Source organism: Erpetoichthys calabaricus, chromosome 10 (assembly GCF_900747795.2).
Source record: "Erpetoichthys calabaricus chromosome 10, fErpCal1.3, whole genome shotgun sequence".
Lineage (NCBI taxonomy): Eukaryota > Metazoa > Chordata > Cladistia > Polypteriformes > Polypteridae > Erpetoichthys > Erpetoichthys calabaricus.
This window is the reverse complement of record NC_041403.2, coordinates 44,957,916-44,984,175: the sequence shown is the minus strand read 5'-3', so window position 1 is coordinate 44,984,175 and position 26,260 is coordinate 44,957,916. Positions and strand designations below refer to the sequence as shown.

The 26,260-nt window shown below is 37.2% G+C and overlaps 1 protein-coding gene across 2 annotated transcripts in view; it reads left to right on the top strand.

Annotated features, from left to right (window-relative positions):
• LOC114658374 (dihydropyrimidine dehydrogenase [NADP(+)]-like) overlaps positions 1-26,260 on the top strand; it is a 1,245,381-nt gene that overhangs the window by 940,965 nt on the left and 278,156 nt on the right. For both annotated transcript variants that reach the window (XM_028810459.2, XM_051933021.1), the window contains 2 exons: positions 4,578-4,698; positions 5,563-5,682. In XM_028810459.2, the coding sequence (XP_028666292.2) occupies positions 4,578-4,698; positions 5,563-5,682 (241 nt within the window). The remainder of the gene's footprint in view (positions 1-4,577; positions 4,699-5,562; positions 5,683-26,260) is intronic.

Here is a 26,260-nt window from a genome sequence, read left to right as displayed (position 1 = left end):
TTTCTCAGAAATCTCAGATCTTGTCTGTACGTCTAAGCCATCCACCTGTCAACTGGACCCCCTCCCTGCAGTTCTGGTCAAAGACGGCCTCCCTCTCTGGTCCCCCTTATCTCTGCTATAATCCACTCTTCTCTCACTACTGGTACTGTTCCTTCATCTTTTAAAACTGCTGCAATAACCCCAATACTGAAAAAGCCTGGTGCCGATCCGACTAATTTCAGTATTTTTTGTCCTATTTCTAATCTATTCAACTTCATTTTCATTTATCTCAAAATAATCTGTATGAACAGTTCCAGTCTGGTTTTCGTCCCCTCCACCGTACAGAAATGGCACTTATAAAAATTACTAATGACTTCCTTATGGCAGCTGATTCTGGTTTAATTACTATTCTCATCCTCCATGATCTGAGTGCAGCATTTGACACTATTTGTCACACTACTCTTCTCAATAGATTATCTTCGGTTGGCATTACCAACCAACACTCCACTAGATTGGTTCAGATCCTACGTCTCAGGCCACACTCAGTTTGTTCATCTTAAAACTTTCACATCCCAACCCACCACTGTTACTTCAGGTGTGCCCCTGGGCTCTGTCCTGGGACCCCTCCTTTTCATTATTTACCTCCTTTCCCTTGGTAATATCTTTCGTTAATATAACATTAGCGTCCACTGTTATGCTGATGACACCCAGCTCTACCTCACTAGCAAACCTACTGCTTCCTTTCCACCCTCCTCACTTATTGATTGCATAGCAGAAATCAAATCCTGGTTTTCTTCAAATTTTCTTAAATTAAATAGTGACAAAACTGAGGTTCTCCTCATTGGTACAAAATCAACATTATCCAAAACAGATAATTTTTCATTTGTTATTGATAATTCCTCTGTCTCCCCTTCCCCACAGGTTAAGAGTTTGGGTGTCATCCTTGACAGTACTTTATCCTTTCAGTCCCACATCAATAACATCTCCTGGTCTGCATTTTTCCACTTTCGTAACATTAATCGTATTCGCCCCTCCCTCACTCCCCACACCACTGCTATCCTTGTTCATAGCCTTGTCACTTCTCGTCTAGATTATTGCAATTTTCCTTTTCTTTGGTCTTTCTCGCAAATCTCTTTGTAAACTTCAACTGGTCCAGAATTCAGCTGCCCACATCATTACTAGAACCCCCTCTATTCACCATATCACTCCCGTTTTGCAGGAGCTTCATTGGCATCCAGTTCAGTTCCAAATTCAATTCAAAATTCTCCTACTAACTTTTAAGGCTATCCACAACCTTGCCTCTCCATATCTGTCTGACCTCCTCCATGTTGCCATTCCCTCCCATGCCCTTAGATCCTCTTCCTCCATCCACTTGACTGTCCCCTTTGTCTGTCTTACCACTATGGAGAGCAGAGCATTCAGTTGCTCTGCTCCCCAGCTTTGGAACTCACTACCATCTGAGCTTAGAAATATTGAATCATTCTCACTTTTCAAATCTAAACTTAAAACTCATTTGTTTAAGACTGCTTTTACTCTTTGATTACAATTGCTCTGTCTGATTTTATTTTTTGTATTTTAGTTTTGTTTATAATCAGTGTTTTATCTATTGTTCAGTGTCCTTGAGTGTTTAGAAAGGCGCCAACAAACAAATAAATTTATTATTATTATTATTATTATTATTATTAATTCATTAAGAACTTTCCATTAAGAAAGACAAAAGTTTCAAGGAGAGGTTGGATGTTGAATCGCACCTGCAAATAAAAATTCACTGTACTCTTTACATGCAAGAATACTATCCCTATAAACCTATGACATGGCAGTGCCAGCAACTAATGGTTTTAAATAACATGAAAAATAAGCTGTTTTAGTTCTGTACATCCATTTTGTATGCCTGATGTTTCAAACCCAGGGTTGCAGGAAGCTGAAGCTCACTGCTGAATAGGACACCAATCTATTTCAGGGTACATTTACACACATGCTTACCCACACAGAGATAGGTTCGAGTCCTTGTTTAGAATAACAGTACAATTTTTGAGTCTCCTTATGCTTACTTTATGACAAATAGTAGTTTTTACTGAGTTACTGAATCTCAGTTAGTCAGAAAAGAGAAGACTATGCAGGACTTGATTTTGTTTCAGTCACAGCTGTCCAATCTCACTGTCCACCATTGATCCAGTACTCTAACTGAGGAAGAAACTTTAAAACATTTTGTTTATCAAGAACAACAACACAGCGCCAATATTTATATAATGTAATATTTATATAGGCCAATTTACTGTGAAGCACACAAAATTGCTGCCACACACCTCCTCTTATCTCAGCAATTTAGAGATGTCAAATGTCAGACACACACAATCTATTGTCATGCACCTACATTACTTTACCTACTGTGTTCTCAAAAAATACATTTACTGTGTATGTCATTACATCAATTAGTTTTATATGGATTGCAATATATGAGCCTAGCAGTTACTGTAACTATTAATAGATAAACCCATTAGAAAGACAGTTGCAATTTATATTGTAGCTATAAGAAATTAACTCAGCAAATTGGTTTCTAAATATGATTCTCATTAATTACACAGAGTGACTGACTCTATACCTAGTGTGCATTATTATTTAAAACCCTGTAATTTTGTTTTTACCTTTAATGTTTATTGTTTCTGCTGCTTAGTAATGATTTTCAGGTGCTCCAAGCTACTCTATGCCATTCTGCATTTGTTTATATCATGCTTTACAAAAGCTTGCATCTGATGTCCCTATCCTTTAGAATTTGAAAGCTCTCCTAGGAACCTTTGTGCCTGGAGAAAGGTATAAAAATGCCTTTAAAGCTAAGTTTCTGAGCAGGGGAACATGCCTGCTGAGAACTTAAAAAGTGGAAATGGCAATGCAAAGCCCTATGCATGGTATGCCTCATGCTGTAGTACAAATTAGCAGTTGAGTATCATTATGTAACGTGAATTAAACAAATTGCCAACTTAGCCTCTGAAAAGGCATACTCATCCATTCTTTTTACAGCCCTCTTATGTAATTCAGTTTAGTTTATTGTCATAAAGCGGAAGACAGAATTCTGAGCACAAAAACATTATGAGAAAATTTTTACATTCGCACACACTTATACGGGACATATACAGTATACCTATAGTATAGTGTGTCCAGTCCTTTGTAAGTAAGATGCCAGTGTGTGCATCCAAAACAGCTTTTTGTTTACAACTCCTTGAAAGGACTGTTCATACTGACAATTTTTTGAGAAAATATGATTTTACATACATAAATTTATGAACAAATATAAATTAGAGCAGTGGCTCTCAAAATGTGGTCATAGGTGTGAATAAAATGGTTTAAATTGTACAGATACATTAGTTTGCTTTTTACTTACTGGAATTTAGCATGTCAAACATGGTCACTCATCACTAACAAGTACCGGTGGGATATTTTCCAATTAATTCATAGTAATCAGGCTACTGTCCGACATTCATGCTCCTAAATTTCCTCAAATTTGCTCCTGGGGACAAATAAATCTATCTATCTATCTATCTATCTATCTATCTATCTATCTATCTATCTATCTATCTATCTATCTGTCTGTCTGTCTGTCTGTCTGTCTGTCTGTCTGTCTGTCTGTCTGTCTGTCTGTCTGTCTGTCTGTCTGTCTGTCCCTCCCTCCCTCCCTCCCTCCCTCCCTCCCCTAGTGAAAGGGTCATAACAAGAGGCTTTAAAACAACTACCGCAGAGTGCTCAGTCTGGCATACCCCACACAATAACCTCTATTCAAACCCTTTCTGCTTTGCCCCTCTCCACTTCTACTGATCTCTGCCACCCCATACTTTTTCAAACTCACAGTTTTTCTACCGTCATTGAAATAACGCTTTCTTACTGTGGGACTCTATTAAATCAACCTTGACATCAACTTGGAGTGCCCACCCCTGCTAAGGCAATCCATTAAATCTGTGCAGCCAGTGACATACACCACTCTTGATGCATCAGCACTGCCCATCATTGCACTGTATTTGTGACTGCAGGGTTATTATCAATTAGTTGAAACTGGAAATACAAATCTAGCAATATTGAACTTGGTATTTTTTTCATAAATAAATTTACTGTGCTAACAAAAATATGGCAATTGTACTTTGAAATTTAAGCTAAGAAGTGATAGTTGGCTGTCTGTTTGCAATCCAAAGCTCTTTGAGAATGAATTAATTAGAAAATCAGACATTATTCACATTGCACAAAGTGGGCTATCCAATATGCTGATATTATATCACCTTGTTTTTTCCAAGTGATGGTGTTCAGCGGTAAACTGATAATAATTGTTCTCAGTAATGATAATAATTGTTCTGAGTCACTCTATATTCAATGAAAATAAAAAGCATTCTAAATGATTTGCATTGCATATAGCAGGAGAGACCCAAATTAAGCAAATATTCAATGTAACCGTCAGCCATTTCTAAGAAGACTGGCAATAAACTGGATAGAATGCCTCTGCCGCCTCATGCAGGGCAGACAGATTGGTAGTATTAGGTTCTGTTGCTCAGTGCAATGCACAGATTTATCAGATTAGTTTATCATTGAGTTTTGTAACTTACCCATTTGAACAGGATCCAGAGCTGGTGCGAAACATCTGTCGCTGGGTACGGCAAGCTGTTAAGATTCCATTCTTTGCCAAGCTGACCCCCAATGTCACTAATATAGTGGATATCGCAATGGCTGCTCATGAAGGTATGAAGCATTTAAATTGTTTTACTTTCTCAGTTTTTATTAGGCTATGTGCAAATACTGCATATAAACATGCTTTTTAGTAGTACTTGCACAATCTACTAATTTTACTAATTTTATATGCATTTTTCCACTATTTTGCCACTTTGATACTTACTTTTATATAGTAGATAGGCTATCTATCTATCTATCTATCTATCTATCTATCTATCTATCTATCTATCTATCTATCTATCTATCTATCTATCTATCTATCTATCTATCTATCCACATTTTGGTTGAATTAAGGCAATTATCAGTCTGTGTTAATAGTTTGAATAATTTGTTCGCATTAATGGACATTAATGTGTTTGCATTAAAATGGATTGTTAAGTATAATTTACCATTCGTTAATAAACTTCAAATTGTTATTTCTTTTGAAAATTCCACCTTAATCCCTGTATGTAATGTTATATATATGTAAAAGATTAGTTGCTTAAAAGCAAAAAATGGACTGTAAAAGTAAAAAAAAATGAACAGTAGAATTTTTCAAAATTTCCATATTAATGTAATGATAAATGATTCTTTATTAAATGGACAAAATATTACATGAAGTATATCTATTTTTAAATGCGTTAAAGTTTTGTTAAGGCTAAAAAAGAATGAGATGTGTGGAAAAAAATTCACTTTATTTGTAAGCATTTTAAGAAAATGGCTCTTACGTGGCTACTTAAAGTCATTATACTTTATTGTTTTGCAGAAAATACCTTTTCATGAATTATGATTTAGGATTTTTTTTCTCCTCTTACTAACTGCTGTATGACTAATTAGCTTCTTTGGTTTGTGGATTCAGTCAGTCATGGTTAACTGTTAATAACTGCTGTGCAGGTGGTGCTGATGGGGTTACAGCAACCAACACGGTCTCAGGGCTGATGGGACTGAAAGCAGACGGCTCACCCTGGCCTTCCATCGGAGTAGCGAAGCGAACCACATATGGCGGCGTGTCTGGTAGGTGTTACCTTCTTCACTGTACACTTTTCCCTCAGAGACTCCATGGCACACCAGTAGGTCCACGTCACAGGGACTGCTTGCTTGTCCTCTTTGTTGTTCTGGCCTTACAGCTCAACACTGTTTCACTGCTCATAAATGTGATGAAAGGGTCAAGCAGATTGAGTGTGAAAATGCTAGAAATGTCCATGTTCTTTACCCGTTATGGCTAAGAACTCCCAGATAGCCCTGTACGAATCTGATGAGAAAGAAAAAATGAAATGCATCTCTAATGCCTTGTGCAGTAGTCATTTTTAGATTGTACCTCATTATCTTGCCATCAGTCTCTGTTATCCTGTTGTAATCCTTTTTATGAAATCTGGTTGGTTCTTTTTCTATCATAAAATTTCAAACCATAAGCTGGCAAATTGTTTACTAGTGATGCATTGTAAGTGTATGTTGTCCTTCATTTAAACAAGTCACATCTTTTAAAATATTGGTAGACCACTGAGATATCTTTCTTCCAAATTAACAATATGTAGCGTGCTTATCAAGTAGTCTCACAATCAATCACTCAGTCAGTCATTCTTTATTTAACTATATATCTATCATGGGGGCACAAAGGCACAGAGCTCTTTATACAGTGCAACACAATCAAGAGTATTGTAGGCAGGCATGGGTATAGAAAAGTGAAACAGAAGACAGGTTAGTCTAAGAATGAAGAGTTTGACTGCAATACCAGTTAACAGTTAAATGACGCTCAAATGCATGCATGGCATGATGGTGAATTGATTAGCACTGCTGCTTCATGGATTCTGTGTTCTCAGTTCAGATCTTGTGAGCAGTTGTTTTCTTTGTGAAGTTTGCAGATTCTTCCTGTTGTTGTGTGTTCCCATATCCCAGAAACGTATTGTTGGGTGAACTGATGACTCTCAGTTGGCCCTAGTGGGTTAGAATCTGATGGACTGTTTCTGTCCAAGGCTAGGTCTGGCCTTTTTCCTTAGTAATCCTCAGCTGAATTAACTAGATTGTAAAACAGTATGCTGTGTACCCTAAGTGCATTATTTAAGTAGAGCTTGCAGGCTTGGATTTAATTGGTCTTTTCAATTATTCTAAGAAAATGACTGTAAAAGAAAAATTCAGCCAGTTACTGAGGACAGTTTATGTAATTTCAAGGTCACAGCAAGTCAGTCTAGTCATTGAGCACATTCATTTCTTCTGGGCCATTTCAGTGTCACCATTTAGTCTTGCACCCATATCTTTGAGATGTGGGTAACCCAGGAGGAAACATGCACACAGACATGGGGTGAACACGCACACTTCCCAAAGACAGCAGTCAGGTATGAGTTTTGAGGCCAATCTTTTGGAGTTGTGAAGGAGTAGTGCCTACCATATCAGTTATACTATTAAAAAATAGGTATCTCTAATTTAAATGTGTCAACAAAGAGAAATAAAATGCTCATTTCGAAAACATGTTTATATGAAGGTTACAGCTACACAAATGAAACAGCAGTCACCTCTCGTCTTGCTTTCAGTTGGCTTCCCCACACCAACTTTTTATTGTGATTAAGGTGCTTAGAAAATCAAGATTTTACAGACTGCATAGAAATATTTAAATTGACCAAACACTGTAAATGTGTCTTGTTTTTATAAATCTAGTAATCACGTGAATATTCTTTAATTATGAGTCATGCAATCACACAAAGGTTTATGCTGTGTATAGAGAGATTTGGAATGATATTTTATTTCATTGCCATTATTATTTAGAATTGTACATGGAACATACCATTTAAAAAGATGAAGCAACCAAAATGAAAATTACTGAAAATGTATCAACTGCTTGAATTGGTATGTCCTGTTCTGTACTGTACATTTTGCAAGTTAACTATATAGTAGTTATCATAATATTTATAGCAGTTATTATAGTAGTTTATCGTACAATAGGATGTTGCCTAAATTCACATTCAGTGTATTGTAAAAAGAAAACAAGCAAAGATTCTAGTACAGAAAAGGCTCAAAGTAAGAAAGGCTCAAAGTAAGTGGCCTTATTGTCATGTCTATGATGCCATTGGTGCATTGAACAGGTGCATTATCATGCTGATAAACAAAATGGCATTGAAAATAAACTCTTTAATAAACTCTCCAATTGAAATCCAAAAGTCAGAAATAGACATTCTGAGTAAGAAAACCCCAGAAAAGATGAAGAGATTAATTTTAACCCTTTCGGCCCTGACATCCTATTACTAGTATATATATATATATATATATATATATATATATATGCAGCTGTTTTGTATAACACAGGTACGTTTGCAGCCATTGGAACCAGGCATGCTACTGTTAGCGCAGACTGAAGTGACTGGCATACAGTCCGCGAAACACGGAAGTGAAAATGGACGCCACCGGACTGTGAGCACTGCTTTCAATATTATTTCCTCAAGAAGATTGCCGTATTTGGCAGCTATTGTATAATAATAGTGATCATTTTTTTCATTTTTGAGCTTCCTAGACACCCCAAAGGTAGAATATCTCACAAAATAATTTTTCCCATAAAAACAGAAAATCCAGGGACGAAAGGGTTACATCTTAAGAAGAATGAATTAAGAATGTCAATCCTAACAGCCACAGAAGTTTTCCCACATACTGTAAATACAAAATTCTGCACACCATCATAAAAAGCGACATCGGAAGTCACATGGTGGTAATGAGGCATAGTTACTGTCAACAATATGGATGCATCCATCCAAATAACACAAAATGGCAGTGCCCCTATCAAAGTTGATGTACAGAATGGCTGTGTGATGATGTCACCAACATACTGACAAAAAAATAAAATCATTGTTAAAACAACAATAAAAGTGCATGGAATTCATCAAAATATTGTTATTCCCTAATTCATAATAATGATGGGTAGTAAAAGTGAACACCAGGTAATACTGGAAGGTTTTCAGTCCTTATGCTGCCAAGTATACTCTGAATGGCCATCTAAAAAGGTTTGCCCTCACCCTTCCCATGTGACCCAGCCATGTGCTCAGATAATGATGTTTGAAGCAGGTAGATGGCTACTAACAGATTCTGTGTACGTGTAGTTTTTAAGGAAACTTGACTGAAGGTTTAAGTTAGTTTCAACAGTTACCTTTGGAGAAGCTGGCATGAATGGATCCAGAACTACAACCCAGGAGAGTGTTAAGAAAACACCCAACCAACAGCACTGCTGAGGTTAATAAACACAAGACTGAAAGGGATTCCTCTAAGCTTGATGATCTGCAGTCATTCACCATACACTTCGTACAACAGTGTGCCATGCATTTGCTCATCAGGTTTTAAGGAATAATGTGAGCATACAGAATGTTCTACCAGTCCATAGTAGCCAGTGCGTTGTTCTACACTGCAGTCTCCTATGGAAGCAACCTGAGTTCAAAAGAAGCACACTGCCTGAACAAACCTTTCAGGAAAGGCTGCTCCATCACAGGGTGAACCTTGGATACACTGAAAGCTGTTGTGGTAAAGAGGATGATGGGAAAATTGCATGCCATCATGAAAAATCCCCTCCATCCCCTCCAAGAGGTGCTCTCCCAGAGCACTTTTAGCAGCAGGCTCATTAAACCACGGTGTGCTAAGAAATGTCTCTGGGGTTCTTTTCTGCTCACTGCTATTAGGAAATTCAATGCTTCCATTCAATAAATGAGTTTTTTTTTTTGATTGATTGATTCATTGATTGACTCAATTAGCTATATTGGCTGATTGTTATCTTATTGTAAAATAAGTCAAATACTGTGATTTTCTGAGTTGATGTTACAGCCCATTGAATGGTCTTTCTTTTGTATTTGACTGTAATTTTGTACTAATGTCATACAGGGCACTTTGCAGAGTGTACTGATAACTTTTGCATTGCTTCAGAAAGTAAAGATAGTGATAATGCCCATGTTTTCAGGGTGAAGCAGCTGCCAGTTTCCACCATTGGCTTCCTCAGAGGTGAGCAGAATGCAACAGTGCTTGTCTCTCGAAGTTCAACGTGTCCAATGACTGATATGATAGGACTGTCCCCTCATTGCTGTATTTAGCTTGACTGTTGTTGCTTATCACACCAACAAATTTGATGGTGTACTTGTAATTTGTCTGTACTGTCATGGGTGAAAAGAAAATGCAGGGTTTTCTTTGTAGCTCTGGGAGGCATCAGAATTCACAAAGAGCCAAAGTGAAGTTTTATTACCTAATTATATCACTATGTACTGCACTTAATAAGTAAAAATAACAACAAAAGGGAAGCATAATGAAAATGATGTATGATAGGTTCAAGCCATAAACATTAAAACACAGAATACAACAATGGGCATTGTGCAATAAGAAAGGATAACATACAGCAGTCACAGTGGCAGCCCTCAGTGTTCAATAGTTCATGTGGTCAGTATGAGCCTAATGGCACATCACAGCTGTAGCGTTTTCTTAAATAAAAGTGAGAGTGTTCAAGTGTATCTTTTTCAAATGATAGTACTGTATATGAAATATTTTACTTATTACATTACTACATCGTTTCTATACATACTGTTTTGCATTTTATATTATGTCCCAGTAAACCTCTTTTGCAGTTCAGCTTTACGGACTGGGTGATGTAGTGGAAGCACTGCTGCCTGGCACAAAGGAGACTGGGGTTCACCTCCCAGATGGTCCCTGCATGTTATCCGCATGTCCACATGGGATTCCTCCTGGTGTTCGGGTTTCCTCCCACCGTCTAAAGACTTGCAGGTTAGGTGGATTGGCTACATTGACCCAGATCTGTGTATGTCTGCACCCTGTGATGGACTTGTGCCCAATGCTTATTGGGTTAGGCTCCAGCTTACTCTATGACCCTGCTCTGGGTTAGCAGATTTAGAATATGGATGGATGGATGCTTCATGTACAACCTTGCCAAGACTTTCACATGAATGTAGATCCTGGAAACCTTCTTCACAGGTAAATTTGGATCAGATTTCATGTATATATTCTGTATCACTGCACATATTAATTGTGTTTATTTTTAAGTTTTAAAATTATGTTCAGTATATTCAAATATATACTAATTTAGAAGATTGTAATGGTAAATTAATTGACCAATTTTCTATTACTTTTTTAGTAGACACATAGTTGATTATTTGTAATTTGCTGCTGACATTAAAAATAGATTTTTTTTGGGTGTTGCCATGGCAAATAACGTGTGCTGTGTGTCAATGCATCTTGTGCTGCCAAGGTAGAGTCTTAGTGAGGTATTTATTCTTTTAGCTTAATGGGTAATCATCTAAGAAAATTAGACTTATAACAACATGTAAGTGTTACAGAAATGTTTATTACAATGAGGTACATTAGGAAAAAAATTGTATTTATCTGAGCCTGAGGAAATCTTTTAAGAGGTATAATGAATTAAGATTTAATATGTAGTTGGGGGGCATAGTTGGCACTGTGGTTAGCTTTTCTGCTTCACATTCTAGGAGACTGGATTTGCATCCCAAGTCAGGGCACTGCCTGTCTGGAGTATTCCTGTTTGCACCATGCCAGTGTTTATGTTTTATTCCGGGTTCTCTGCTTACCTTTACCACTTTCTAAATGTTTGTGTCATAGTTTAATGCACATCCATAAATTACCCTATGTGAGTGTAAGTGGGTGAGTCCCAATCCAGGATTACTTTTGCCTTGTACCTGGTGTTGTAGAATAACCTCTCAAAAGCTGCAAACCTGGATTGGGTTAAGGGGGTTACAAAATGGATGAATGCTTTCAGTTTATTGAAAACAAGACTTTTACATATCCCACCTCCTTAATATTGGCAGTAATTTCTTAGCGACATTCCCTTCCAGCATCTCAAGAAAAATGACTTGCATTGCTCTCCTTGTTTAGAGAACAATACTGAACAAAGCAGGCCCTTTTAGTGTGCACCCAGCTGAACATTTTTACTGTTGGCAGCTTTCTATTATAAAAATCTCATTCTTACGTTTTAGTGATTAGTACAAAAATAACTGAGATTATACAGCCTTGTGTCCTCTCATGCTGCTTCTTACCTCACTGATATATGACTTTACCTAGGAGAACTTCAATCTTTTTTGACAAGTGATTGTGTGATAGTGTATTTTTGAGTTCAGGAGGTTTCAAGTAAAGTCACCAAAAGTCCATTTAAAGTATTTCAGAAAAGAATGAAGAAAACATAAAGTTAACAACTATTTCAAGCCAAAGAAGACAAAAGCAGCAAGATAGTTTTGAAAGGTTGTGCTTATCTTAGTGAATCTGTTCAGATGGAAATGTCTTCTTCGCTTATTTTAAACGGCACCTCTCATGGAATAATATATTAATGGTAGAAAATAAGATACATACGAACTTAATAATAATTATTGTTCAATGGTCTCCTTCAGCACCTCAAAGATGCTGCGGGTTAGTTTCTGTTGCTTTAAAGTTTCAAGATCAAGAGAAGAAGTAGTAAAATTTACAGTATTTCTTATAAAGCTATTACAGTGGGGTGCTGTTTGGCAAACAGTTGGGATGGTTAAGGACACAACAAAGGTGACACAAGGAAACAAGCCTTTAGAAAAGAGAATTTCCAAAAACTGGTAGCAGGGACAGATTCTGAATTTCCTCATAAATAAACAATAATTTAAACCGATAAACAATAATCATGTAAACTAATTATGTTAAGGGTGAGATAGTCAGTGGGGAGAGGGAAAAAAACTCCAGTGAAGAAAAACCTCTGGGGCTCTGTGGCTAAAAGCCCATCCAAGCCACACCGGGTGCTTTATTGTATATCTCCGGCTCAAAAAAGAATAAAAGAGAGTGCAAACGTCATCAGGGACAGGACCTCCGTGTTCTTTTCCTTCCACCAGCCACAAGGCGTTTCGACAGAAAAGGTGGTGACACGTGGGCCACCACTGGATACCAAAAAGAGAAAGTAAAAGACAAACAGTGCCATCAGTCACAAATTTATTAAAAAGCCATTTTAAAAGACTAAGTTTTAAGAACCAAAGCACACAAAGCAACAGAAGACCCCATCATGTGTGGTACCCCAGATTTTTCGCCTTACATCAGGTAAAGCTACCGAGTTTACAGGGGATGACCAGGAGAGAAAATGTGAAACAAGTAGAGTTGAAACCTAATGTTCATCCTATCGTTCATCAATACACAAAACGTCAATACGTCAAAACCCCAAAATTGCAGTAAGGAATTTGAAAGCAAAAGTCCAAGAACTAGGAATCTAAAGAACAATGACTAGCACATGCATGAAGACTACTCACTTTGAATATCCATAAACTTTAATAGTGATGTGTCTGACATGCCGATTCTTAAAGAGGTACACTGATGTCATCAGGATCGCAACTTCTGGAGCCATATTACACAGCAACTGTCATTGAACCATTACCATGGCAACACAAAATGGTGACGGAAATGATGCAAACCATTTTCTAATAACTAAAAGCATCGTCAAAATAGAAAATAAATGCAAAAATCAGTTTCAGCGCTGAAAAGTGAATTGATAAGTGGTGGAAGCCCAGGATCCTTTGCTGAGGAAGCCGGGACCAATCTGACTAGATCCTTCTTGCCAACCACTAGAGCATAGCACTTAGTCCCTGGCTCATAGACCACGTTGGTGGTCAAGCCATATTGGAGGCCTGGCCAATTAAGGGATGCTGAGGGCCAAGGGATACCAGGGCCCACTGCAAGAAAATCTTGACTAATGTTCTTTTATCATAAGAAGGACTTCTAAAAGTTTGATTAAAGTTCCTTGAATGCAGAGCACAACTAGGGCTAGGTGGAGAGTTAGAGTGAAGGCTCATTGGTGAGAGAAAGAGTTTAAACTTTTGACAGAGAAAGAGAGACATAAAATGAACAGAAAGTGATTTTGTGCTTTGGAGATGCCACGTGATAAACAGGGACACTGTGTACAAGAAGACCTAGAAAAGCAGTAGAGTTGCTTCTTTGTCTGCTTTCCTTTATATTTTGTGTTGTCTCTATTAGTGTCTGCTATTTTTATATTTTAAATAAATGCAAAAAATCTAATGTTTGTGATCCCATTGACATTAAATTAACTGAAATGTGGAAAGACACCACAAGGACACCATCATGTGTTACGGAATATTTCAGGGAAACCCTCCTGGTAGTGCATGTCTCCTTTGTATGAATGAAAATATGAATAATCATTGTTTAACATTAAAATGACAAATACTAAAACTTTCTTGGAAGCTTGGAAACATGCTTACTAGAGACAACAATAAGACTTCATCGCCACTGTAAATCCTTTAACACATTTCAGATTGTGCCCATCTCTATTTTTATCATAAAGAAAAAACAATGGAAACAAATGGAAGGCAGTACATAGCAACCATGTTAGGGGTGAGAAAAGCCAACTGTGGAGGGAAAGACTAATTAGACAAACATAGCCCAGCCCAAAGCAGCAGGAGTCACAGGTTTTCTTGTAACTGTGATTATCTAATTATTTTTACAGTTTGACTCATTAGCACTACAGAAGTTCTTCACAGTGTGTGTTGAACTTAAACTACACTAGTTGACCAAGTGCTTCTCATCATGTCATTCTATAGATAATAGAGGAGACAAATGTCCCACTGTAACTACTGCACAATAACTCTCTGCAATCTGATCTCTTCACATGAATCCACTAATGCCATCTATATATATATTTTTTTTCTTTTCTGCAGCATTTTCTGTACATGGTTATTTACTTCAGCATTAATGTACTCTTCAGTTAAATGCACAACCTTCTCAGGCAGCAGAAAGCTCTATGTGTCTATTTTTGATGAACAGCAATGAGCTGTGCATCTTCACTTGTTTCACCCGTGCTAGCTGATAAAAGCAACAGTCTGTCCATCTGAGGGGTTTAGAAGGTCAGTAGACATATTCTGTCAGGCAGTCTCAACTGGCAGGTCAAATGCTTTGAAAGCACAGTTTGGTGAGCAAGGGTACCAGAATTATCTAGCATATGTGGTAATGTGACCAGACAGATTACGTTGTTTACGTTGTTTTGCACATCAAAAATCAGCATGTAAGGCACTGTGTTTTCTTTTTGTCATTGCTGGTATCTGAAAGGCAGAAATTCACTAGAATTACCAGAGCCTACGAATAGATCCATCCCACCTTAAATCACTTCACACTTCTCCATCAGCGTCTTTTGTCCTGTAAATGTGTTGATAAGCAGCAAGCAGCCTACTACCACATCCCCCACCGCCACACAGTTTTCTCAACTCAAGTCTGTTTACCTACGTGTCAGTTGCTTGGAGTTGTGTAGAGTGAGAAGTCAAGCAAAATGACACCTTTTATAAATACTATATCGTTATTTGAAACACATGCATTTTATGTGTGTTCCGTGTCTACAACGATCTATGTAAACACATCGTTAAAACAGAAACGTTTTTCATGTTTTAGTAATAATTGACAAAATGTAGACATGAAGTGTATAATGTGTGAAGCCTGAAGTCCAAATGTCAAAGAAACACTTTCACAAAAGGTACAAATATAACAGAACAAGTGCGCTTTTATTCAAAAATATAACTGCAGAAAAATATCCTGCATTAGGGTGACACGCATTTACTACGACCGCTTCGGTGGCGCAACGGTATCAACTGTTGACTGGAAATCAAAACTTCACGTGTTCAATCCCCAACGAGATTGAAGAGAAGTGTTTGAGAAATGAGCTGCTAGTATTCTTACTATTTTAGAATAAAAACATACATTTGATTTCAGTCTGTAACAGCTGGTGTAAATATATGATACTTGTAAAGATTAGCTGAGAGAATGAAACTGAATAATAAAAAAAAAAGCTATTTAAGCGATTTAAGGTGGGACGGTTCTATGAGTTTTTTTGTAGGCTCTGGTAATTCTAGTGTTAAAGAGGCAGTAATGAATGTTATGGATGACTTTGTGTTTTTCTGATTCTTAAAAACATTAGACCATGATTGACATGTAAGGTTGTGTGCTTTTCAATTAAAATTCTTAAATATCTTTGTGACACAGCATCTATTGGATCGCTGTGGGATCATGGTGTGATGCCCCGGACACAAAGTGTGCCTTGCAACAGTTCAACCATCAGATATCCAGTAGTCATACAGATGATAAACCAGGATGAGTGAAACACACACAGAGAGGATGTTACAAAAATAAACTGTTCTTTGTTAAAAACAAGGTGATATCAAAATATAATTCAGTGAAAAATCATACTGTTAAATCTAGTCAAAAAGGTCACAAACAAAGTTCTGTTTTGTTAGAAACAAAAAGAAAGCATTCAAAAAGCTGATAAATCTCCATGACTCTAGTCCTAATCTCTTTTCCCTTGTTCAGGCTGCTTGAAGAGACAACTAAGGGCTTTCAAAGTCCAAACAAACACTTAACAAAAACCCAGTTCTTTTCCAAGAACAAAGGACTTCTTAAAAGAAAAAAAAAATCAAATTAAACAAATGTCCATCTCAGCACATTTATCCCCACTTGTCTGCGGTCTTGGAAAAAAAAAGAGTTTGTGCATCCCTCTCCTATGCTTATTCAGGCTGCTCAGGAGTTTTGCAGTACACTCGCCACTAGTGACACAAGGAAGACCACCTCTTCTGTCAAACTCCGCCTTCATATATTCCCTCGGGATTTCTTCTACCAATCCTGAAGGACGCCTCAGCTGAATACCTCCAATTAACAAGCACGCCGCTATGTAGTCTGTTTTATGTGCTGTAATCCGGAAGGAAGCCTACAAATCCATGCCCACACTCATGCTCACGTGAATCACTCCAACCTCCAATTACCCTCTGGCTAGTAATCACTTTCAGTCTCTCCTGCTCTGTTTTCTCTGTTGGGTGCGGCTTCTCGAATTCTAATTGGCTCTCTCACAGCTCAGTACCTTGAACCTAGATGCATCCTCACATCCCAACTGGGCAGACTTGTGTTATGCACCACAAGACCCTCGTTGTTCTGTTGTAAATGTGTGCATACACACAGCAGCCCCACTGTTACACACAGCTACCAGAGTTCTCTTATTGGCATCACCTGAACATGCTCCAGGTACGTGCAACCATTTAAATTATATAAATAGTTACACACACACTTTATTCTCACACCACCACCATAGCTTGACTCACCAAACATGGGGTGAAAGGAATTCACCAAGTTCATTTTTGGATTGGTCTACTCTCGTGCTGTAATCTTAACATATACAGACTCAGACCCAGTCGCCTTAAGCATTGATTATGAGTAATGCCTGCTCAGCCTATCACTCCACATAAGGATTTGTAAGCTTCAATGTGAACAACACAAATGTGTCCTTAGATATAAGCTTGAAAGGCTACTTTGGTCCCTGAGAATAACCTACACATGGAAACTGATACACCTTGGTCAATGCCACTTACCAACCAATGATGCATTACATATTCCAACCTGCTCTCTGTTGGGAACATCATCTTCAGCCTGCTAAACCTGTGAGAAATATTTGTTTTGAACCTTTTTGTTTTTTTGTTTTTTTTGTAAAACGTGAGTTATTTATATGGAATGTTATTTGATTTTAATAAAATCAATAAAATTAAAAAAAAAAAACTGTGAGAAAGCAAATGACAATCTCGTCACATCAGGTGCCCTGTATTCACTTGATTACTTTAATCACTCAAGATGAACAGACAACAGCAAAGGAGTATTTATTAAGAATAGAATAAAAGAAGCAGAAAAAATATAATAGAAAACAGAAATAGATAGTAAACTCTGGATATATGGATCTAAATAAAAACACACCCTTGTTTTAAAGTCAGAAAACTTACTGAAGATTAGCAGGAATGGGAATGTCAGTGTCAAAAGACGGTGTTGTCCTGGAGCGCTTGTTTCATGTCAGCAATCGGCTTAATGCATAGACGACGTCTTCGACATGCAGATAAATGGAGTCTTTTCCAATGGAAATGGAGTCTCTCTCTCTCTCTGTCTTCCTGGCATCTCTTCTGGTCTTTCTCTGACTCACATGGTCCATTCTTTACTGTATGTCCAAAAGCATCATGGGGTTCCAGTCCTTGTGATATTATAAATAGATGATTGACCAGTTATTTTGATTTAAAGCTTTGATCTTGGATATGTTATCTATGCAATATTTTGCTGTCTCCAGTTCCTTTTACTATTAGGTTGTTAATTGTCTGGTTATTCTAAATTAAGAGTATGCACTTAGTTAAAAAGGAAGGAAAGTATGCATAGATTGAGATAAAGTACGGCAGCATTATTCGGTGTAAAATACTACCAAAGAGTACACTTATAGGTCAAACTTTCTCAAATAATGCTCATAGGGGAGTTCATGTGTCATATAGAAACACTTTATTTGGCACCATTTTTCCAGTGCTCCTTTTAATGCTTGAAACGGAAGTAATGTATATAATTTCACTTAGTAGGAGCCTCTTTCAAGCAGCATAATAGCCAACAATCAAAAATGATTATATCCAGACTCTGACATATTCCCTACAATATTAAGGATGTGAAGGAATGACTGAAATTACAAAGCTGAACATGAAGATTCATTTCAGGGTGGTGCTGAAGCAGGAAACACTGCCGTTTCATAGTGTTTGGACATCTGTTTAATTGTAGCCTCGGCTACGTTCTGATTGGTGATTTTATACTTAAGTCTGGCTTTATACAAAAATCTAAAAATGTCACATTGAAAACTATAAGATTTGCTTATTTCTTTGAGTATACCTATTTTCTGGAGTGTGCCGTATAATAAACTGTAATGATATTCAACCCTGGTTTCTCTTTAATCTTTAATATCTCTTTTAATCAGGACTTGGAGAAGGTAACTATAGAAAATCTATTAATGTACACTAGAAAATATGGTCATGGTGATGGAGGCAAGGGTTAGGTGTTGAAGTTCATTTGTCAGTAAAGTCCATACTTACATGTCTTAAGAACATTATGTTGGTGTTCAGTTTCTTTTCAAAATGTTCTTACTCTGCCTTTACTTCCTCATCTGCACCCAACTCTTCGTGATGCCCTTAGACTTTGCCACATCCAGCTCTGACACTCATGCATACTGTACAGTAAGACCTGGAAGTTTATCAAGTAATTTGTGGATCATCTAGATGATTTTTACTGTCAGACAACTGAAATGGGAGTCAACATGTCTTTACTAAACAAAGCCACTTACTGTAAGTTGTCTTCCTATTTCTCTCTCTAGCTTCCCACCACTCTTTTATGAGACCAAAGTAAAACTGCGGTCTGACATGTCTCTGCTTTTCCTTTCCATATAAGAGTCATTGGCCTTGTATAGGAGTCACATGCTATAAATCAGTTTGTTCATGAGAATTGGATTTTCATTCCACAGCAATTAACAACTATGATATTCTCCTATTCTTTTCTTTACAAGCCCGCTAAATTCATCACTGGACTTATCACCCTGCTTAGTGCACCAGCCTCTGGATGACGTTGGAATAATTCTAGTGATACAGCAACTGTGTCAGTCACCCGTAATTTTTAATAAAGATTTACTGCCCGAAATCCATATTATAGTTGTTGCAGGCATTATTGAACTTTAGATAATTCCCTATTGATTTCAAATCTAAGAAGAAGCAGGGCAATGTCTGGGTCTGTGTTGCTGCCCATGCTAGTAAAAAAAACTGTCATACCAGAAAAATACCCCTTGTCTACAGCAGAAATGCTTACTATTGCTTTTAGAGATTTAGAGCATTTTGTAAATTTAGCCCACCTCACAGATACTTAAAGGTGTAGCTAACTGAAATGTTTTATTATATACTGAATTCACATGCTCTTTGAACATGGCTTTGCAGCAAACTTTTTTTAAAAAATACATCTGCCATCTTCTGTTGTACCCAGCTGACATAGTGGTACAAGGCCTGGCTACCTTATCTTTCCCCCAAAAAAAACATTTTTTTCTGCCATCTAATAGAATAACCTCATTCATGGTCAGGAAAGTACTTTCTTAAATCTGCTGAAGTCAAACTGGTTGAATTGTTTCTTTCTTTTAGAGACTGCCCACTAGTTGAGTCAAATGTAAGTACCATCTGTCAAATGTGTGAGCACTTAAATGTGCTTCAGATGGTCTATTTTAGTAGGAATGATGATGCACTTCCTTAGGTTATCGCCTACATTGCGGAACTTCTTCCACCAGGAAGAAGTAAGGCTTTCACAGTTAAGAGCCCGATAAGTCACTTGAGCCAACAGAGTTCTTCATTGGCTTGACTGGCTAAGAGAGTTACTTTTCACACCCCTTCTTGGGTGTAGAATCAAGTTTATGTTCTGGGAACTCATAATGCTTGCACTGTAAAAAAGGCACCAACCCAGAGATCCTGCTTAAATACTCCTAAATACATCGATGCTTAAAGGGAGCCCCTTGGAATTGGACTCCATGTTTTTCAGCAATACATTCTGTGAAACATAAGTTTGGAATTCTTCATAATTCACATTCATTTTAACCTGAATCTTACTGTTATCAGTTCTCTCACAGAACTAGGAACTTCTGCTTCCACTGCCAAGGTAAGTTTGATAGACCAGCTACATATGCCTTCCTACATTGACACCTTTGGAATGTAAAGATAAAGTTTTGACGTGAATTTTAGATTGGTGTACTTTTGAGCAGTACATATGCACCTGTAGAATTTCATATATTCTGACATTAATGTAATGGAATTCTACATGCAATAAATAGTTTCCTCGCCTACGTGGTAGAGAGTGATATTTAAAGCCAGTTTGCCTTACTGAATTACCAAACATTTTTCATGATAATTGGAAGGAAAACACAGCAGCTATTGGACAGGCTAAGTCCAAAGAAAAGAAAAGAAATCTCTGCAGTACAAGTACATATTTACAGTAAAGATCATTTAGACAAAAACAGAACAATGTAACGTTTGATAATCCAAGTGCAAGACTGACCTTGGAGACAACATTAATAGTAGCATTGCTCTTGGTCATCCCTACAAAGAGACATCTCTCTAGTTTGCACCAGCCACTTTCCATTTATTGGGTTGTCCTGCTATATTAAATCAGTTTTCTAGCCAGGAATAGGCCACTGTGCTCAAGAATTTAAACTTCTGATTGGTACAGCTTCCTAAATTCACTGTCAAACAAATTTTTCCTTCCTTCCTTTCTTTTTCTCTTCATGTTCCTCATTGTCTCTTATTACATTGCTTCCTTCACACCTCCATCAGCAAGTAGTGATGAGCAGCAAAAATCAATGTTTCAATTCTCAAAAAAAATGTGAGCTAAATTGCATTTCCTAAATTCAGTCTTTCAGCTCCTGTCTGGAAGTGTTTTGTGTCTGCCTGTCATTTAGCATTTAACACTAGAATCCTACGAAAAAACCTATTTACCTTGATTTATTTACTTATCTCCATACAGCGTAAAGTCACAAGTAGACTGCAGAGCTTCCTGTGTTTGATCAACACCAGCATGCTGACAAACTACATGTGCAATGCTACTTCAGTACGCAAATGACTTTAGCTGCAGGTGGAAACTCCTGTCACACTTTACGCAACTGTTGTTACGGTTTCATACCATAGTCTCGGAAAGTCTTTCTCTCGTGGGACGACTGGGATCTTTTCATGAATGAGGAATGGCATTGCACATGTAGTTTGTCAGCATGCCCATATTCATCAAACACAGGACGCTCTGCAGTCTACTTGGGACTTTATGCTGTAGGGAGATAAGTAAATAAATTAAGGAAAATAGGTAAATAACATTCAATGTGGCTTTTATATAAGAAACATATAAATATTTTTCATATAAAGACCATCACAAAAAATAATCACAAACAGAACTTTGCATGATACCTTGGTGAGTTTTGCATACCCTGCTCTTTCGTTGAAGAACATGCTTGGCAGATTGACCAATAATATCCACTGGCAGGTCAACACCCAACCTCTTGCTGCATCCAAACGGTGCCATCTTTCGCCTATGATGACTGGTGCAGCTGCATTGTTCTTATATGTGAGTGAACGTTTCTTGCAGGGAGGGCTTCTTTTCTCTTTCTCCGATGTACAACCCTCGTCCTCATGTCAGTTCACCTCTGTTATAGTACATCTTTATTTGAAAACAGCAGTGTCAGATTAGGGGGAGCGTGAGCACAACTGAGAGAATAAAACTGAAAAAAAAAGCTAACCTTTACAAGTACCACAAACTTATAGACTCAAATCAAATGTATCTTTTTATTCTATAATAGTAACAATAAGAGAAGCTCACTTCTCAAAACATTAATTCTGGTTAGCAACCAGGCTCAAACCCGCAACCTCTTGATTATAAGTCAGCAGCTCTTACCGCTGCACTACCCAAGCGGTCGTGTCAGCATCATACCCTAAACCGATTTCTTTTTGCTTCAGTTATATTTTTGAATAAAAGCGCACTTGTTTTGTTATAAGTGTACCTTTTGTGAAAGTGTTTATTTGATATTTGGAGTTCAGTCTTCGCACATTATACACTTCATGTCAAAATTTTGTCTTTAGTACTATAACATGAAAACAGTTTGTTTTAGGTATGTGTTCAACATTTCATGCATTTCTCGCATTTCCTGTCATCCTACGTTTTCATAGATAGTGTCGACATGGAACGCACATGAAATGCATGTGTTCCAAATAACAATATATTATTTACCCTATACAACTCCAAGCACCTCACACCCAGATAAACAAGACTTGAGCTTGGAGAATTTTTGCCTTAGTTGACTGGCACTAGGGGTATTTGGATATGGGATATCAGGCTGCTTGCTGTTTGTGCTGATCATCACAATTACAAAACAAAAGACGCTGATGGAGAGGTGCAAAGGAATTTAAGGTGGCCCGGGATTACAAGTTTTTTCTTAGGCTTCTGGGATTTTAGTGTTAAATAAAGATCTGTTTCAAAAAAGAATTCCTGGAAGTGTGCATATCCTTAACTAGGATAAGGCAATTAGTTGTTTGGTAACAGTGGGGTTACTGTCTGTGTACGGAGTTTTCTCTTGGACAAAGCACAGTAACGTGCAAAGTGGTGCATTTCAGTGTGTATTCATGTCAAATTTTTAAAAAATGTTCTGCACTCTTCTGCGGTGATGTGAATTAGAGGTATAAACAGAATTGATCTTGCTAGTGTGATACAGATTATATGCTTTACCCCGTTGTATAAAAGAACACAAGTAAACATGGAAGTGTGAGGCTTTAGGGAGTGAGATACCTTGTTTTCCACCCAGAAAGAAACATGAAAACCCAAAAAAACTCCTTAGTTAATTGCATGTAAATCAAAACTTGCCTGTAGTGCTAATAACTAGTAATAAGCAATTCCTCTAAAATACAAGTTAGTGTTATAGCTGTTATTTATTATAATTTGAATTGGTCAGGAATATTTTTCAATGGCTGTTCAAAGAATGTTTCCAAAGAAATTGTAAATCTGGCCTGGAACAGCTTGCCTGTTAACTTTGAGTCTTTCATTATTTGTTACACCAGTTTTTGTTAACATTTATTCCAATGTGAAATACATTTTAAACTTACTTGCTGCTTAATAATTTTGTGTAAACACATTTGTTTACATAGTCTAGTATACATCTATTTTCGTTTTTAACACAAGCCTACTTCAAAGCTAATCTGATTAAGGTTTTTGCCATCAAAATCTAAGTCAAAATGTCCTTTTGTTTAGTGCAAAAAAATGTGTACCATCAGTCAAGAATAAGGAGCCAGACCTCTGCCATACTGGCGGCCATGTGGTTTCAAATTATTCTTTTCTGAAGCTCTGAATTCAATTAGATCAAACCACAGCTAGCAGTAGGGTTAAGCAAGATAATGGTTGTAATAGGAGAGGCTCCATCACTAAAAGAAAAACAGATTTTAAGGGCTAGGTGAGAGACTCTAGGTAGATCTAATAAATACTGCCAGAAACAGCACATAATAAATGGTTTGAGACAGCTTCAAGGCTAAGAAATGATTTGGAAAAATCTATCTGTGATTATCTAAAACCAATTAATCTGCTTTATACACTTACAGAGAGCATCAGGTGCAAGGCTGGAACTGACTGTGGACAAGTTATTGGTCCATGGAGGAGAGCATTCTGAAACAATCAGTAATAACAGGCCAGTTCAGAACCACCATCAATTTAACCATCAAGACTTTGTGATGTGGGAAGATAACTGGAGTTGAAGGGATAGCCAAACAGACACAGGTAGAAAATGCAAGCACCATACAGACAGTGATGGGGTTAGGATTTGGACCTGGTCCCCGACTGATGTGAAGCAGTAGCAGTAATCACCATTCCAGCCACTTTGCAGACATGATTGCAATTAACAGAATATGACATTGTAATCGATTGACCATAATTCAACAGTGTAGTTGTTACTAAACTAAAGATTTTAAGAGTATGACTTGAGTGATATATGAAAAGCTTAAATGGACGCTTGCAGAAATGTGGTTCCTGCATTCTTCTAAAATACAGATTAAGTCTGTCAATAAATTAATTTTCTGACTTGTATCTTATATAAAATATAGTAAACCAAATTACTGTGATGACAATCATTCCAAGGTTCTTTATAAAAAAGGTAAAATGACAAGCTCAGGTTTACACAGGACAGACTAAATTGAGGATTATTATTTTTAGTGTAAATTTGGCTGACACATTTATGCATGGCTATAGTTCTTTATTTCACACATATATACATATATTTTTACAATTAAAAAACAAGAAAAGTTAAGTGATGTGTTCATCATTGCACATTGTTGAAGTGGGATTACAATTGTCAGATGACTTGTGATTTAATGGCCACTGTCTTAACCACTACTGTACACTGCTTGATTTCTGGATAAAGACAGGCATAGACTGCGATTTTGGCATAATTGTAAGCTCGATTTGTAGTCGCCGCCAAATGATTTTCTGAGTTGGCCAGAATTTCAGGTTTATTGGCCTTCGTTTCACATGCAGTATGAGAGTGGTTGCAATGCCCGATTGCCTTTCACAATTGGGCTGTCATGCGATCTGAAGAATTTCTGACATGTGAAAAGTCCCACAACCCGTTTTCTTGAAATTCATTGTGCAGCAAATGCAGTGAGTGTGAACTACACATTTGGTGTTGCTGTTGTAACGCTCACTTTCACCTTTTTGATTTCAAAAAGCTATTTTTTGACAATACACATAGAACTAAATGTTGTAGCCTAGAAAATAAATGAGTATACTCTAAAAAACTGTGATGATATGACTAATAAAGTAATTCTGATATAATGGTAGAAACCAGAAAAAGGAATAAAAAAATTATGTGAAAAAATATGTGGCCTCTATTGATCCTTCAAATCTTAGGGCATTTGAGGTTACTCTTCTGATGGCTGGCACGGAAAAAGAGTTTCTGTATATCGACCTCCAATAGATATGAAGTCCCATGAGAAAGTATTTGGGTCCTATTCTAATTTTCACAAGGAATGCTGTCAAACAAAATCTAATATTGGATAAAAGGGGCCATCAGTGAACTATCTGTAATTGTTTATACAGTACATATTTAATCCATTTATTTAAAAAAACATTGTGCAATACCAGATGCTCCATGTGAAAAACTAATTGTGCACTTGAGCTCATTAATTGCTTACAACAGCTTTAGTAGCAATAATGACTGGAACCAGACATTTCCTACAGTTCTGATCAAGCTTTAACAGAAATCTGGAAACATTTTGTTCACACCTTCTAGAAAAAATTACTTCATCTTGATGACATGTGAGGGTTTTCAGGTCAAACATGATCTGCTAGTTTCATGTCTTAACAGAACATCTCATTGGGGTTTTGATATGGAATTTTGATGAGGCAGTTCTGTTAGTCACACATTGTGATATCTATCTATCTATCTATCTATCTATCTATCTATCTATCTATCTATCTATCTATCTATCTATCTATCTATCTATCTATCTATCTATCTATCTATCTATCTATCTATCTATCTATCTGATATGTGAATGAAAATTTTAAAAGTTGCAAAGTTTTCATAAATTGCAATTGAATTATGCCATTCTGATGATGGAGGCTCATCAACATGACAATCACAAAGTATTTTAGAAAATGTTTACTGGCAGAACCCAAAATAAACAGACAATACAGTAAATTATATGTACCTCCAATTCTCTCTGTAAACTAGACAGTCCATATTTCCCTCACCTTCCCATCCATCCACATATCTAGTTCTGCCTTTTTCTTCTCTTTGTTGTTTCAGAGCACTGTAAGCAATGCAGCTCTCTTCTTTGTTGACATTTTAAGAACCCTGTGGCCATATTGCTTTTTTTTTTTTCTTGTTTGAATTGGTAATACTTTATTGCAAAATGTCAATGGTTAACACTGTCCTTCGGCACCATATTCATGTATATTATGAGCACTCACACCATGTTATATCAATCAAACCAAATGCTCTTGTAAAGTTTGAGCACTGACATGACTTGGGACTCTATCGTGCAGTGTGCATAGTCGCTAGACCACAATTTCTAAACATCGCACAGTGTACGCCTGGGGTAACAGTGCAAACCCTGTCCCTAAGAAGTAAAATTCAGGCTCCAATTCTGAGGGAGGCACCAGGAGTATAATACAATTTTTAGCTGGGACAATTAAGAGTCACCATTTGACATGGAGCTCATGGAAGAAACCAGAGTACTCCGAGAAGATTCAAAGGAGGAGCACAGAAAAGCCA